The sequence below is a fragment of the Lycium barbarum genome, chromosome 10 (assembly GCF_019175385.1).
Source record: "Lycium barbarum isolate Lr01 chromosome 10, ASM1917538v2, whole genome shotgun sequence".
Taxonomy (NCBI): Eukaryota; Viridiplantae; Streptophyta; class Magnoliopsida; order Solanales; family Solanaceae; genus Lycium; species Lycium barbarum.
In genome coordinates, this window is record NC_083346.1 from 104,233,873 (window position 1) to 104,249,477 (window position 15,605).

The following is a 15,605-nucleotide window of genomic DNA, read 5'->3' on the forward strand; positions in this document are numbered from 1 at the left end:
CCATCAATCTGCCTATACTGAGAAAGTTTTAAATCGGTTTTACATGGACAATTCGCATCCTTTAAGTACTCCTATGGTTGTTCGCTCACTTGAAGTGAGCAAAGATCCGTTCCGACCTTAGGAAGAAAACGAAGAGCTACTTGGTCCTGAAGTACCATATCTTAGTGCAATAGGTGCACTTATGTATCTTGCTAATGCTACAAGACCTGACATAGCATTTTCTGTTAATTTGCTAGCAAGATATAGCTCTTCTCCTACACGGAGGCATTGGAACGGGATTAAGCATATATTGCGATATCTGAAGGGAACTAGCGATATGGGTCTTTTTTATACTAACAAAGGTAGTACAAATCTTGTTGGTTATGCAGATGCAGGTTATTTATCTGATCCACATAAAGCTCGATCTCAAACGGGCTATCTGTTTACATGCGGAGGTACTGCTATATCATGGCGATCGACCAAGCAGTCCATTGTTGCTACTTCTTCAAATCATGCTGAGATAATCGCTATTCATGAAGCCAGTAGAGAATGTGTGTGGTTGAGATCAGTGATACATTTCATCAGAGAAAGATGTGGCTTGAAGTGTGATACAAAAATACCCACAGTATTATACGAAGATAATGCTGCATGCATAGCTCAATTAAAATAAGGTTTCATAAAAGGAGATAGAACAAAGCACATTTCACCAAAGTTATTTTTCACACATGATCTCCAGAAGAATGGTGATATTGATGTGCAACAAATCCATTCAAGTGACAATCCTGCAAATTTGTTCACTAAATCTTTGCCAACTTCAACTCTTGAGAAGATGATATTCAAGATTGGAATGCGAAGACTCCGACATCTGAATCTTGGTCTTCGTCAGGGGGAGTGAAATACGCGTTGTACTCTTTTTTCCTTAACCAAGTTTTGTCCCATTGGGTTTTCTTGGTAAGGTTTTTAATGAGACAGCTCTCAAAACGTATTTCTAGATATGTACACTCTTTTTCCTTCATTAGGACTTTTTCCCACAAGGTTTTTTTTTTTAATAAGGTTTTAACGAGGTACATCATCTATTAATGGACATCCAAGGGGGAGTGTTGTAAATATCACAACTTGGTGGATATCCATTAATTTGGAAATATCCCAAAATATCCCAAATATCCTAAAATATCTCCTTTGTATGTTGCTCCTATAAATAGGATGCACAGATGCAATGTTGAAAGAGCAGAAGTAAGATAATCTGATATCTCTCTACATATTCTCTCTACATATTTCTTCTGTGTATTTACTTCATAGTTTTATTTTATAACACTTAGTACTTTTTCTTAACTTTTTTTTTTTTTTTACTAATGCACCCATGCTTTAGAAATTTCAAATCCACGAAAAGTTAGGGCCATAGATATCCATGAAATAATATCAAAGTGGCAGAGCAAAAACCCATGTCATAGTGCAATAAATTAGTTGGTCCCAGCTGCAGTTGCAAAATAAAACGAAAGTTGGCCTGCCTAATACGGAATATAGACTACTAGCAAGTTTCTTCTTGTTTCCTTCCAATTCTGTTATAAGATGTAAGGAAAACACACCAATACTCCACAAGCTTAGTCATTGTGAAAGAAGCTGAAGTCTTGTTTGTGATGGATCCATTATTGCCTTTCGTACCTCATGTTGCCATCTTCCCTTTCCCAGCACAAGGCCATGTGAATTCCATGCTTAAACTTGCCCAACTTCTTTCTCTTTCAAACTTCCACATCTCCTTTCTTGTCACCATTGACACTCATGACCGCCTTCTCAACCACACAGATGTGATGTCCCGGTTCAGTAGCGAGTTTCATTTGCAAGCACTTCCTCATGGAATTTCTATGGATGAAATCAATACTCGTGATGGAGTATCGAAGCTCTACGATTCTTTAAACACAATTGCCAAACCATTTCTTAGAGAATTCTTAGTGAATTCTCCTGTGACGTGTGTTATTGCCGATGGAATCTTAAGCATGGCGGCTGATGTAGCTGAGGAAATCAACTTGCCTATCATCTATTTCCGTACCATCAGTGCCTGTGCTTTCTGGTCATATTTTTGTATCCCTGCGCTAATTCAAGCTGGAGAGCTGCCCCTTAAAGGTAAAATGGAAACGAGACAAAGATAATTCATTGCATTTCAACTTTTGTATCATGATTATAAGTTTCTTGACGGTGAGTGGAAAAATAAGCTCTTGTTTAAAGGTTTCTTTATAATAGTATCAGTCATATTTATTCCAAATCTTGGATTATCCAATCTTGATTTGTTATATTATATTTTCATGCTCTAGATCCTGAGGAAAGAGGGGGGGGGGGGGGGGGAGGAGAGGGGTTGGGGGGGGGGGCTAGAGTCCCACATCAGTATGGTACAAGATTATTCTCCCTCTTTATATGGCAATTCTCATTCCATTAACTAACTTTTGGGGTTCAATTATACTTAAAGTCTATCTTTTTACATAGTAGAGCCAGATCCATCCAATTCTTAGTTTATTTGATATTAACTCTCTTAATATTGTCTACACTATCCGATCTTGGGTGTGGAGGTGCTGGAGACCCACCTTGACGTGGATGAGATTATTTGCCTCCTTAAATATATATATATATATATTTATGTGGCCTTATCATGAAATTCTCACCTCATGACCGAAGGTCTTTTTTCTTTAGAGTTCATATTTTTTCTTTAATAAAAATTGTCTTTTGTCTCTAAACTACGTGGTTGGTTATACATGAATTACAGAAAATGCAATGGACTTGACAGTGACTAAGGTAAAAGGCATGGAAGACTTTCTGAGAGGTAGAGACCTTCCGAGCTTTTGCCGAGCGAGTGACTTAACTAGCCCGGATTTCAGGCTACTAATGACCGAGACGCAACAAACTGCTCGAGCTCGGGGACTCATACTTAACACATTTGAAGACCTTGAAGGCCCCATACTTTCTCAAATTCGAACTGTGTGTCCAAATATTTACACAATTGGCGCAGTTCATGCCCTTCTAAAGGCTAGACTTGCAACAAAATCTACCTCTTCAAACAGTTTGTGGCAAGAAGATGAGAGTTGCATGAGTTGGCTCGACATGCATCCACCAAAATCTGTGATATATGTCAGTTTTGGAAGCATCGCGGGGGTGACAAAGGAGGATTTGTTAGAGTTTTGGTATGGGTTAGTAAATAGTGAACAAAAGTTCTTATGGGTGATGAGGCCAGACTTGATAATTGGACAAGAAGAAAAATGTCAGATTCCGGTAGAGCTGGAGCAGGGTACAAAGGAACGGGGCTACATGGCTGATTGGGTCCCACAAGAAAAGGTGTTGGCACATACGGCGATTGGGGGTTTCTTGACTCACTCTGGATGGAATTCTACATTGGAAAGTATAGTTGAAGGAGTGCCTATGATTTGCTGGCCAAGATTTGCTGATCAACAAGTGAATAGTAGATTCGTTAGCGAGGTTTGGAAGATGGGATTGGACATAAAAGATACATGTGACAGAGACATCATTGGGAAATCGATTAGAGATCTGATGGAGAAGAGAATAGGTGAATTCTTACAAAGAGCAGAGCACATGGCAAGTTTGGGAAAAAGAGCTGTCAATGAAGGTGGATCGTCGTACGTTAATTTGGACCGTCTTATACAGGACATAAGATTGATGATTCCGCCAATGAGACAGAGCTGAAACTTGATTTTTTTAAGCGTTTGTTAGCTAGGATTTGCCTAAAAATTGCAGATTTATTCTGCTCATTCTGAATAATTACTCGAGCAACAAATGTAGCTTCACTTTTCGAACTGCAGTCATTTATAAGTAGCTCTGTAGCAATAATAAACCAAGCTTTTAAGAAAAATAAAGATCAAAACAATAATAAGTATGCATTAACCTAGGAAGAGCACAGACTTCAAATAAGAGATCAACGCCATAACCTTGTTTCTGATATCCTCACCTTCCTACTTTATTATTACCAAATTATCTTATTAGATGGGACTTTAATAGATTACTTTTTTTAAAAAAAAATATATATTAAGTTAAACTCCTGGTATTAAGAAATAGAATGTCAATTTGGGATGAGAAGAAAATCAAGATCTGCAAAAACGAGAGCAACTCAGAACAGAATAGTTTATTTAGTACTCTCTGTGTATAATTTATGTGTATTAGGAGTTACATTCTCTTTTAATTTGTTTCAAATGTAAGTTCACTTTTTTATGTGTAATAACTTTTTTATTCGAATGCATTACATGACATTGATATGTTCACAAGATTCAAACTCAAACGACATTCTGATACATTACACATCTTTAATTTAAGATCATAATATTCAAAAGTCTCTTATTAGTGATATTTTATAAACTCAGTGCCCAAACTAAGACTTAGAAACGGAGGAAAAAGCAACAACGTAATGTAACACTCAATGCATAGACTAAAGGTGTCAACCGGTTCATTGTAACCGGTTTTAACCGGTAACCGGACCGGTTAAACCGGAACCGGTTAACCGGTTCCGGTTAACCGGATATTAGTTTACCGGTCCGGTTCCAATTTTTTTTTAACCGGAACCGGACCGGTTAAACCGGTTAAAATAAAAAAAAAAAAAAAAAAAAAAGGAAAGAGCCGTTGGGCCTCGGTAATGGACCGTTGGCAACGGTCCATTTGCAAAAATGGCCGTTGCCAAACGGTCATTTTCTTAATTTTTGGCCCCCAATTTTTTTTTTTTAACACTTTAACCCCTCCCCACCCCTATATAAACCCTTCTTCATTTTCATTTCAATTCACTCTTCTTCATCTTTCTCTCAAATCTCAATCTCTCAATTATAGTTACTTTGCAATAATTAGCCACAAAGTCTTATTATAGTTTCAACTTTCAATTATTAATTTTGCAATTATAATATTGTTGGTGGAGTTGGTGATTTTGCAACAATCCGAAGTAGCTTTGGTGGATTTGCAATTCTAGCCGCCTTCGCTTTGTTGGAAATTAATCCGGCAATTTGGTACCTTCGTTCCAACTCTATCTTTAATTTTCGCAATTTAATTCTAGCAATTTATTTTCCGAAATTTAATTTACGCAATTTAATTCTAGCAAATTTAATTTGTTGTAATTTATTTTCTTGTGATTTATTTGATTGTGATTTAAATTATTTCTATTTAATAATGTCAAAGAGATTAAGACGTGGTGCCGGTAGTAGTAGTCGTACTGTTAGGGGTGCGCTTAATGAGGAAACATTTGTGGAAGAAACACCTAATTTAGGTATTGATGTTGGTGGAAATAATCCACTTTTAGGTCATGAGGCAATGCAACAACATTTTACCGACACTTTTAATGAAGACTTAGATGATGATGATGATGAAACACAACCCCCCGAAAATCCCATAGGAGATACAGGTCCTGCACAATCACATACACAAGACAAACCGCCTAGAACTCGTAAGCCAACAGCTAAAGTTTGGAAATTTATGACTAAGGATAGGGAAAACCAATCAGTTACATGTACCCTATGTGGACAAGTATTTAGTTTTAAGCAAGGAACTGGTAAGGATGGTGGAACGAGTACACTAAATGCTCATATGAGAACCAAACATATGGATATTTGGGGAGAACAAACGGGTTCAAATGTGTGTGGGGGGGATTCAAATGACGATAGACCCACGAACCGGTAGAAATTTTAAGTATGACAAGAAAAAAGAACGCGTAGAAATAGCTAAAATGGTAGCTTATGATTGTTTACCATTTTCCTTTCCCTCGGGTTTGGGGTTTGTTACTTACATTCAACGTTGTTATAACCCGTTATTTGAGGGTATTCCTAGAAGTACTTGTAGAGCCGATGTTATAGATTTGTTTAAAAAATATAGATTTTATTTGCGCCATGTATTTAATTCTTTAAATTGTAATGTTTGTCTTACCGCTGATTTGGGTCTTAGTATTAACCATTTAGATTTTTTTGCTATTACATGTCATTGGGTTGATGACAACTGGGTTATGCAAAAAAGAATTATAACTTTTTTATACGACGAAGGAAAAGGTCGTCACGATGGAAAATTTTTAGCCGATTCAATGTCTACTATAATGAGATTTTTTAACATTTATAGAAAAACACTTTGTATTGCTTTAGATAATGCTTCTAATAATACAAAGGCAATTGGTCTTTTAAAAAGAGAAATAAACCCTCCTCTAAGAAATATTTTTCATGTAAGATGTAGTTGTCACATTTTAAATTTAATTGTTAAAGATGGTCTTATGCATTTTGATGATTCTGTTCAAAAAGTTAGAAATGCTGTTGCGTTTCTTTTTTGTAATGCTAATAGGGGAAGAATTAGAGATTTTAAGAATGCTTGTGTGGAAAATAACCTTAGACCTAGGAAAATTCAAGTAGAAATTGAGACTAGGTGGAACTACACTTACATTATGCTACAACAAGCATATGAGTATAGGATTCCCATACAACAAGTTCACAACAAGTATAATATTGATAGTGAGGATTGGTTAACTTTTAGGCATTGGGAAGATGTTAAAGAATGTATTGAACTCTTAGAAATTTTTTATAATGCAACTCTTTCTTTTTCTAGACAATTCTATCCCACGGTAACCGGAATTTTAGCCTACTTAGCGGAAATAGCTAGAGTTTTACAAGAGTATAAATATAAACCCGATTATCAAGTGGCTATTTTTGAAATGATAATCAAATTTAAGAAGTATTTTTTTTCCATCCCAACTTTATTTATATTGGGTTCCCTTTTAAATCATTGTTTAAAAGTGTCTTATACTAAAAATTTGGTTAGTCAAATTTATACATTTTTAGAAATTGAAGAGGGAGTTCAACCATCTTTAGCTGAAGCCGATCTCGCTATTGATGATGAGTTTAGAAAAGTTTTTACTCATTATTCTAGTTTGGAAGAACGTGCTACACCCGTTGCTCCACGCCCTACTACTTCTCAGAGTAGCAAAAAGGGCTTGTCGGGTTTAAAAGTTTTACATTCACAGCCAACTTCTTCTTCTACTGCAAACTTTGATGAATTTAACTTTTATTTGATGCAGCCAAATGTGGATATCAAGGATGACTTGGACGTTTGGAAGAAGTACAAGGCAAGCTATCCGGTACTTTCAAGAATGGCTCGAGATATCCTTACGGTTCAAGTATCAACCGTGGCTTCGGAGAGCGCATTTAGCCAAGGAAGACAACAAATTGGAGACCATAGACATTCATTATCCGGCTTTAGCTTGCAAGTACTAGTGTGCATTCGAGATTGGATTAGATCGGAGCGACGCAACCAAAACTCAGAAGCGGAGCAAGGCGAAGAGGAAGAAATTGAAGATTTGATAGCTAGTGGACCGGACCAAATGGAAGACTTTGAAGATATTTCCATGACCGAATATGATGTGGGGGAAATTAACGAAATGGTTCAAAATTGGTGATTTTATTATTCTACTATTTTTGTATAACTCATGTATTATTTGCAAGTTAAAAAAAAATACAACTTGCAAATAAATGTTAGCCAAGAATGAATAAAATATATGGCTCATTGAGCTTTCTTCTATTTACTTGTGTTCATATTTTTACTTTTATTAAGTTAGGAATATAAGTATATATAGTATATAATACATATATACAAGTATATATAAGTAAGTATATATACTATATATATTAAGTTATACACATATATAAGTATATATAGTATATAAGTATATATATATTATATAAATATATAAAGTATATATATTAAGTATATATTGTATATATAGTAGATATGTATATATAGTATATATATTAAGTTATACCTATATATAGATATTAAGCTATACCTATAAGTATATAGAGTATAGTATGTAAGTTATACATATATATGTGTACGAAAAGCACTATTATGTATTGCTGACTTGCTGTTAGGCTGTTAGTCAGTAAATATTTAAACTTTAATTATAAAGTTGTATAACATATGTAAATATACCTACAATATACAAATAAATACTATAATATATATATATATATATATATATATAATACAAAAAACAAAAATAAAATAAAAATTTAACCAATCCAAACCGGACCGGTTCCGGTTTGGACTTTAAAACCGGTTAACCGGAACCGGTTAGGCGGTTCCGGTTTTGGAACCGGAACTGGCCGGTTTCCTAACCGGTTCCCGGTCCGGTTCCTGGTCCGGTTCCGGTTGGAACCGGTTGACAGGTATAGCATAGACTGACAAAAAACAATGAATTGAGTGTACATGAACAGAAGATAAACATAAAGGTGTAACTAGTAAGGCTCCTCAAAGATTTATAAGAAGAGCCACCTGGCTTTAGACATGAATTTGCTTTCTCCTTCAGCTGTAACGTTCTTTCTTTAATTTGGTTCCCTTCTTCCTCCTCCATCAGCTTTCTAATTGCATTTTTAATATTTGTCCTCTCCAAGCGGTCATCTAGTTGAACCCCTACTTTCCAGACATGGCTAACGTACCATGTGTTCACCATTTGATCACTGAAACATGGCATACAAATCATTGGTACAGGGGCGGAGCGACATCCTTAGAAGGATATTTAGGTGAACTCCCTTCGCCGGAAAATTCTATCAGGTATATAGGTCAAATATCCTTTCTTTCGGATAACAACTAGATCCTGAACAACCTTGACACATCCAACAGTGATAGCTTAGCAGTTAAGGGTGGTTAGATCTCCACAAACGCGGGGATTCAAACCCTAGTGGCTACCAATTTTTGTACTTGTTTTTTCGTAAGCAAAATTGAACAAATAATGAAGCTTTTCACTAACTCTTGTAGAAAACATTCTCTCATATAAAGTATTATTGTTGAGGGCATATTCTGTCCTATAGAATATCTTGTCAACGTCTTCTTGTGTTATTATTGCAAGAATGCAATAATAGAAACATTTTATTGCCATCTAAATAAGGGAAAAGAAAATTTTGCTTCAAATTATATGATATTTTTACTTTTTGAAAACTTTCATCAACACTTTTACATGTACTTTTTAATCATATTGACATGAAAAGAATTGTAATTTATAGTATTTTCATATAATTTTCAGATATTTAAATTTAAATTTTAGAATATTGAGTTGATTAATTTAATTTAACTTTAAAAATTAGTCAACTTGAATCTCGAGAACAAAAAAGTGTCACATAAATTGAAGAGGGAGTATTAATTAATAGTAAAAACTAGGCACAAAACTTAGACAACTTTTTCGTTATTCGTAAATATTTTGGTGAGAATTACATAGTGTTTTAGCTATGTTTTGCTTTTTTTATTTTATTATTATATTGTGTCTTGTAATTATTTTTCTAATTAGAATACCTCTTAGTACATTTGAAGTTTAGATAGAGAAATATCTTAAGTACTCAAAAAAATCAGTCTCAAAATTAAAATGCTCTACAATAATAATGAAATTTTAGGTGATTTTGTAGTGCCCATTGTAAAAAAGAGATATTTAGTACTGTTTTTAATGAGTCTATTATAAAAATATTTCAAGATATAAATCTTCTCTAGTAGGATTCAATAATATATTTGGGTTATGCTTTCACCAAAAGAATTTCTTTTTTCGTCTTTTACGTTTAGTTTTAATTTATATAATTTTTAGTACTATAATAAGTTCTTTCATAACTTTGCTAAATATTATGTAGCTTGACTTAAATTTTTCGCACCACATCATCGATTTATTTTGTATTTACCTCTTCGATGTTTGAACATCCTTCGCTAAAATCCTGGCTCCGTCACTGCATTGGTACGCCTTCACAGATACTCTCCAATGTTGAATTCCATCCGTTGTGCGTCCAAAATGCTCCAACAGCGGGATGTGCCAACACTTGTTGCTGAGGAGCCCATTTCACAATGTGTCCTCTTCCATCCACCGTCTCCACGAACTTGCTAGGTAATGTTTCGAGCCATTCTGAGCCACAAATCAACCCCGGCCTAAACACCCACAAGAAAGGGCGATCGCTGTTTGCCAAGCCCCAAGTAATCTCAACAAAGTCATTAACTTCTATCTCTGCAATGCTCCCAAAGCTCACATAAATTATACAGTTAGGTGGTTTCGTGTCTAGCCAAGATATTGAAGTTTGGTCTTGTGACGTCAAGATGCAGGAAAAAGTTGGAAAGTGCGAGAGGAAAGGGCCTATTAGGAAAATTGGGATAGGAAAATCCTCGCGGAGTTTGGACATGGACAGTTGTTCAAGTTCTTTGAACGAATCAAAATCAGGCCTGATGAAACTTTAGTTTCTCTTACCATTCCTTTGATTACTTCATGAAGTATATCCATGTTAGATGTCTCGAATACGGGAAGTCTTTAATTCTGAGGGGTGGAAGTTCTTCAATTGCTTCCTCTAGTCGAGATCCTATATATATAGACAAATTAAACAAATAAGAAATTCAATAACAGATCCATTATAGCTTTAAAGAAACCTAATGTCACTCTGCAATCAAATCATGGAAGATGTGAAAAGTTGTTTATATGGAGTATTGCAAAAAAAAAAAAAAAAAAAAAAAAAAAGAGAGAAACTCTCTGCCAGACACAATGTAGATTATGGAACTTGTTTTGGAAGCCTTCTATTTTAGTATAGAATTTCTTCATGTCACTGTCACACCCAACATGGGGGGTGTGGCCGGCACCCGGCACTAGAGAAGGGCCAAGCGAACCAACTGTGATATCTGAACTCTGTAACATGGATCATAGGCCGATAAGGCCGCTGAATAATAATTGTAAGAAGTACATTATGTCAACTTGCAAGCAGAAAAGGCCCAACAACACACATATGCATAACTAGGGCCGACAAGCCCACAAACAAGAAAGATAAATAGTCAGAAGGCCAGCAAGGCCAAACACAATACCTGTACACTGACTGATAGTCTGTAAGCCTCTAAGAGCACTAATATGCATCAACTGGTCGGGACAGTGGCCCCGACGTACTCATAGCCATACTCATAATATATATATATATATATATATATATATATATATATATATATATATACACATACATACATACATGCATGCATCCTATTTAATGACTCTGACCAGCAACTCCGAAGAATGGAGTGCGAACATCCCTGGTATCCTACTGAGAAAAGTACACCAATCCGTCTACCGTACATATGGGCATGATCACAGCGCACAAAATGCGTCAGTACAAAAGATGTACTGAGTATGTAAGGCGGTGAGCATAAACATAACATAAGCATAAGAGATATAAATAACAAGAGGGGACGTATAGAGGCAACCTGAAACTCAACGAGGCCACTGAGGGCGACCATAACCATGACATAAATGTAAATGCATGCTCGTAAAATCATTCCTCATGGTGGAGGCTTATAACATATCATATCATATAATTATATATATATCCCTTTGTGGGGTGTGCTCATCATCATATCATCATATTTTCCTAACTGATCAGTGGTATGCACAGCTACGTGCCTGTCTAGCCGTCTATGACACGACGCGGTAATGAAAGAAATCCATTTAGGTGCACATCTACGTGCTTTCCCGGACAACTATAGCGCGACGCGATAATGAAAATAAATACATATATATAAGTGCAATGCAAGACTGAACTCAGAAGAAATATCATGGAAAGAGTCGGAGTGACCTATCGTCGTTATCCTCTGACTATCATTATTGTCGCTACGTTTATCATTCTTTAATCATTAGGCCAAAGAAGTAAAAGTACAAGGAAACATCTTTTTATGAATTATTCATGAAGCCAAAGTTAGCCAAACTTTTATGAAATATGATCCACACAACTTTTATCGGAAATAGTGTGTCAACGAGAGGTTCGTCACCTTGGAGCAATAGACAAGAAGATAAAGATTAACTCAATTAAAGGAAGTACAATCAACTCAACTTTGATGTGAAGAGTAACATGACTAATATCATTCTTTATTCGATAAACAAGAGGGATACGAAATGTGAAAGATACTTCAATACTAGCTATTCATGAGAAAAGGGTAAGCTTAACCATTTTGGAACATAATCGACACAAGTTGAACGGAAAGTATTTTAATAGATATCCAAAAAGAAATGTGGAACATAATTTGGTACAAGTCATATATGAAGTATGTGTCAGTTCAATTATCATGGAACGTGATCGATCCAAGTTAGTGGAACAAATTTTCAATGAAAGGTCATTTGAAATCTAGTCATGCCACAAAGAGAATAGAAAGCCCTACATACCTCGTCGATGGAGTTATATATGTTTCCCCGAGTCCTCGAACGCCTTACGAATGATTTCCTACATAATACGGACTATTAAAGATCAAAACCAAGGTCATAGCTTATAGAAATCTTCATTTAGACATTTAATCGAGCAACTCATGGGCGTGAATTTATAGGCCCTTTTGTAGTGTAATTTCCTTGTAAAACGCTGCCAAATTCTACTTTTCTACTTGTCCTCTTCAAATGATCCCATCCATATCACCACAACTCCAAAAAACACAACAAAACCATATAAAACAACCCAACAAATAAGCTAAGTTCATGAAAGTTTCATAAGAATATAGAAGAGCTTGTTCTATGGGGTTTTTCACTAATTTCTATGATTAATTACTTGTAGAAGTTTAAAGAGGTCAAAAGGAAGTTAAAATATACCCTAGATGATCAATCACTCCAAACTCCAAGTTACTTCAAAGCAAGGTTTTCCTCCGAAAGGCGAAATAGTGAAGAAATCACAATTCCGTAATTGCCATGTTGTTCTCCATGTTGAAATTGTTTGATTTGCTCTTAGGTGTGTTTGTGATTGATGGGAGAAGGTTTGAGAATATTACTCAGGGTTTGCTGGTATTTTATGGTGAAGAAATGAAGGAAATTTCGTCTAAGGCCATGTATATATGCAGGGGCAAAATAAAGCCACCGACTATGTTCACTGTTCCCGCGGCAGTTTGCGTCCTTGGACAAAAACGCAAATATCTCTATACTCGGATGTCGTATCGATAAAGAGTAAAATGCGCTGGAAACTAGACTTGTGGACCTTTGATTTGATAGGTGGATCACCCTGTAACTCCAAGTAGATTGAGAGAAAAGCTCTTCGACATCTGACCCAAATTTCAGTGAAATTTACAAACTTAACTTGCGACGCCCTTTGTCGACTTTCGTATTACAACTCATTTGACTTCCAAACTTAACAAGAGACCATTATACGATTCAAATAATTCATATCATTACCTTCTTAGCATGTGAAGCACTCCTAATATCACCCAAAAGTACAAGTTATCGTATTCCCAACTTGCCGACCTTTGACGAAACTCATGCTTCTTTGATTCATTCACCCTCCAAATCTTCCGCCACTTACCAATCTTATTTATAGACTCTTATAACCATTTATATTAATAAGCTCCATCCCTTTTAACCTCAAGATAATTTCTTTTGAACTTACGTCGACTAACTCATACTACGACTTTAACGTGCGAAAATCCGGGTGTAACAGTCACGATCCAATTTAGGATCGCGCGAGCATCTACCTTTTTTCTTCTCGGTCGGCGAACCCTCAATTAAATAATACGTCGATCAATAAAGGCAATTTTTTTAAACCAATAAATATGATCAATTAACAGCGGAATCAATTAGTTCAGTAAACTCAAGATTGAAAACAATTACAACAGTTAAATAGTTACAGACTCATTCTGACTTCCCACGAGCTGGTCTAGACTAGTACAAGAGCACTAATTGATCCGGATTATAACAACACTCTAAGACCAGCTTCCATCCCAGTATGAAGTGGGAGGAGGTCTGGAAGATAGGCATCGCGCATTTTCGAACATGCTGCAATCAATCACCTGAAACACTCTACACCCCGAAAAGGGTGTAGCTAGAGCAGTATCAGTACAATCAACGCGTACTGAGTAAGTATCATAGGCCGACAATGATTAAAAACACATATCAGTAAAAGAATTCATAAATAAACATGATAAATAGCCAAATCAAGTCACACATCTATCTACCGCTCAATATAACACCAAGACCCTTAAATCATTACCTTTCGTCTAACAACCACAAGTCAATTCCACAACAATATTACAAGAATCATATTTCATTATACCATTCATTTTTAGTCTAGAAGTCGACTCATCATTTAGTATCTTTTAGTCTACATCCTTTAGAAGCCAAACATATAATTGATCTTACGGATGGTCTACAAGATAAATCAACAAGTATAAGGCAACCATATTCGGAACCAAGCACACGTCATTGCCGAAGTAGAACATCTAAACCCAATTGTACCAAGTCTTCATATGTCCAATCTAGAACCAACATCACAAGAAGATCACCAAGTCATCTCAATACAAGTCATGATGCAATGCAATGCAATACCATGCAAATGTTGTGTACACATGTACTCCAAATGAAATATCGACATATCGGTAGCACAACCTAAGGTAACTCGCATAGTCTAAGTGCTACTCGTCCCGGATCTTTGCCTAATAGACAGACGGAACCCAGGATATTTTCCCACGGGGGGTTCTCACAGGCCCCACACTGGGGGACCCACGGAGTCCATGCACTCACTCAATCCACGATTCCGGAACGAAAATCGGATATCGAACTCTCACGTCACTCAAGTAAAAATCAAGCCCAGCTCATCACAGTGTTTCATCAAGTATCATCAGTATCTCAACAGTGTATCATAAAGAATGAGAGTGCTGCAATGCATGTATCGTCATCAATAATCATGCTCAATATCACAAGTACGCACGATGGGTACGCCGACACTATATCCGAATCACAAGTACCAGCAGTAGTTATGTCAACAATATATCAATATCACAAGTACCAATATGGGTCACAAATACCAACATGGGTATGCCAACAATGTCATCAACAGCTACACAGGTCATACGGAAATCTACCCTTGTGTCAACATCAAATTAAGGTACCACCATATCACAATCAAGATGTAACAATAGTTTCCAATACCTATTAACCACACGTGGCATCAAGCCAACACAATAGATCAATCAAGTCGCAATACATTATTACTACTCTACCTTTATTAGCCAATTAGCTTAGTGCAAGTAGACTCACTTATTACTCACAAGACATTCGTTACAATTCAGTCTAGAACTCACTCACAATCGTTAGTACCTTTTATCCATCCAATTATCAATTAGATTCACTATTAATGGTATAGGGCGATTAGTCGCATATTACAGGAACCCTTATCATGAGACATAGAAAAATAGGTACCACCCTCAACTCCCAAGTCGCATAAATTGTCATTTTTACCTATTCTTTAGAAATCCATTTTCAAGATTCATAGTAGAGACCCATTTGTGATCTAGTAGGGAAAATGAGAAACTAGGTTAGTAACCATTCTACGGTGATGAACAAGAGGGAAAATAACTCAATGAATCCATATTAAGAACAACTAACCAACCATATTTTTAAGTCTTAGGAGATTGTGATACCCCTTCTTGTGGTTTCTAGATGAGGGGTTTTTAATAGGAATCACTAATGGGAAGGATGAATGGAAGAAGTTAGAAGCATTACCTCTTCCAAGAGAATATCAATTTTTGCTCCATAAATGCTCTAAGGGCAACTGGACTCTTTAGGATTTTGAAAAATGAGGTCAATTCCCGAAATGTCACTTAAATAGGGGAAAATCACTTGTCATAACCGTTGGGGCGGGCTGAGTCAT

The 15,605-nt window shown here is 36.0% G+C and overlaps 1 protein-coding gene and 1 pseudogene across 1 annotated transcript; one reads left to right on the plus strand and one right to left on the minus strand.

The window, feature by feature from the left end:
• The first annotated feature begins 1,430 nt into the window (after window positions 1-1,430).
• Window positions 1,431-3,776, plus strand: LOC132613773 (7-deoxyloganetic acid glucosyltransferase-like). Its single transcript, XM_060327991.1, has 2 exons — window positions 1,431-2,100; window positions 2,735-3,776. Exons 1-2 carry the CDS (start codon window positions 1,617-1,619, stop codon window positions 3,664-3,666), a joined length of 1,416 nt encoding a protein of 471 aa, XP_060183974.1. The 5' UTR covers window positions 1,431-1,616; the 3' UTR covers window positions 3,667-3,776.
• A 5,422-nt stretch (window positions 3,777-9,198) lies between these two features.
• Window positions 9,199-10,895, minus strand: LOC132613227 (UDP-glycosyltransferase 76F1-like; annotated as a pseudogene).
• Between the last annotated feature and the right edge of the window lie 4,710 nt (window positions 10,896-15,605).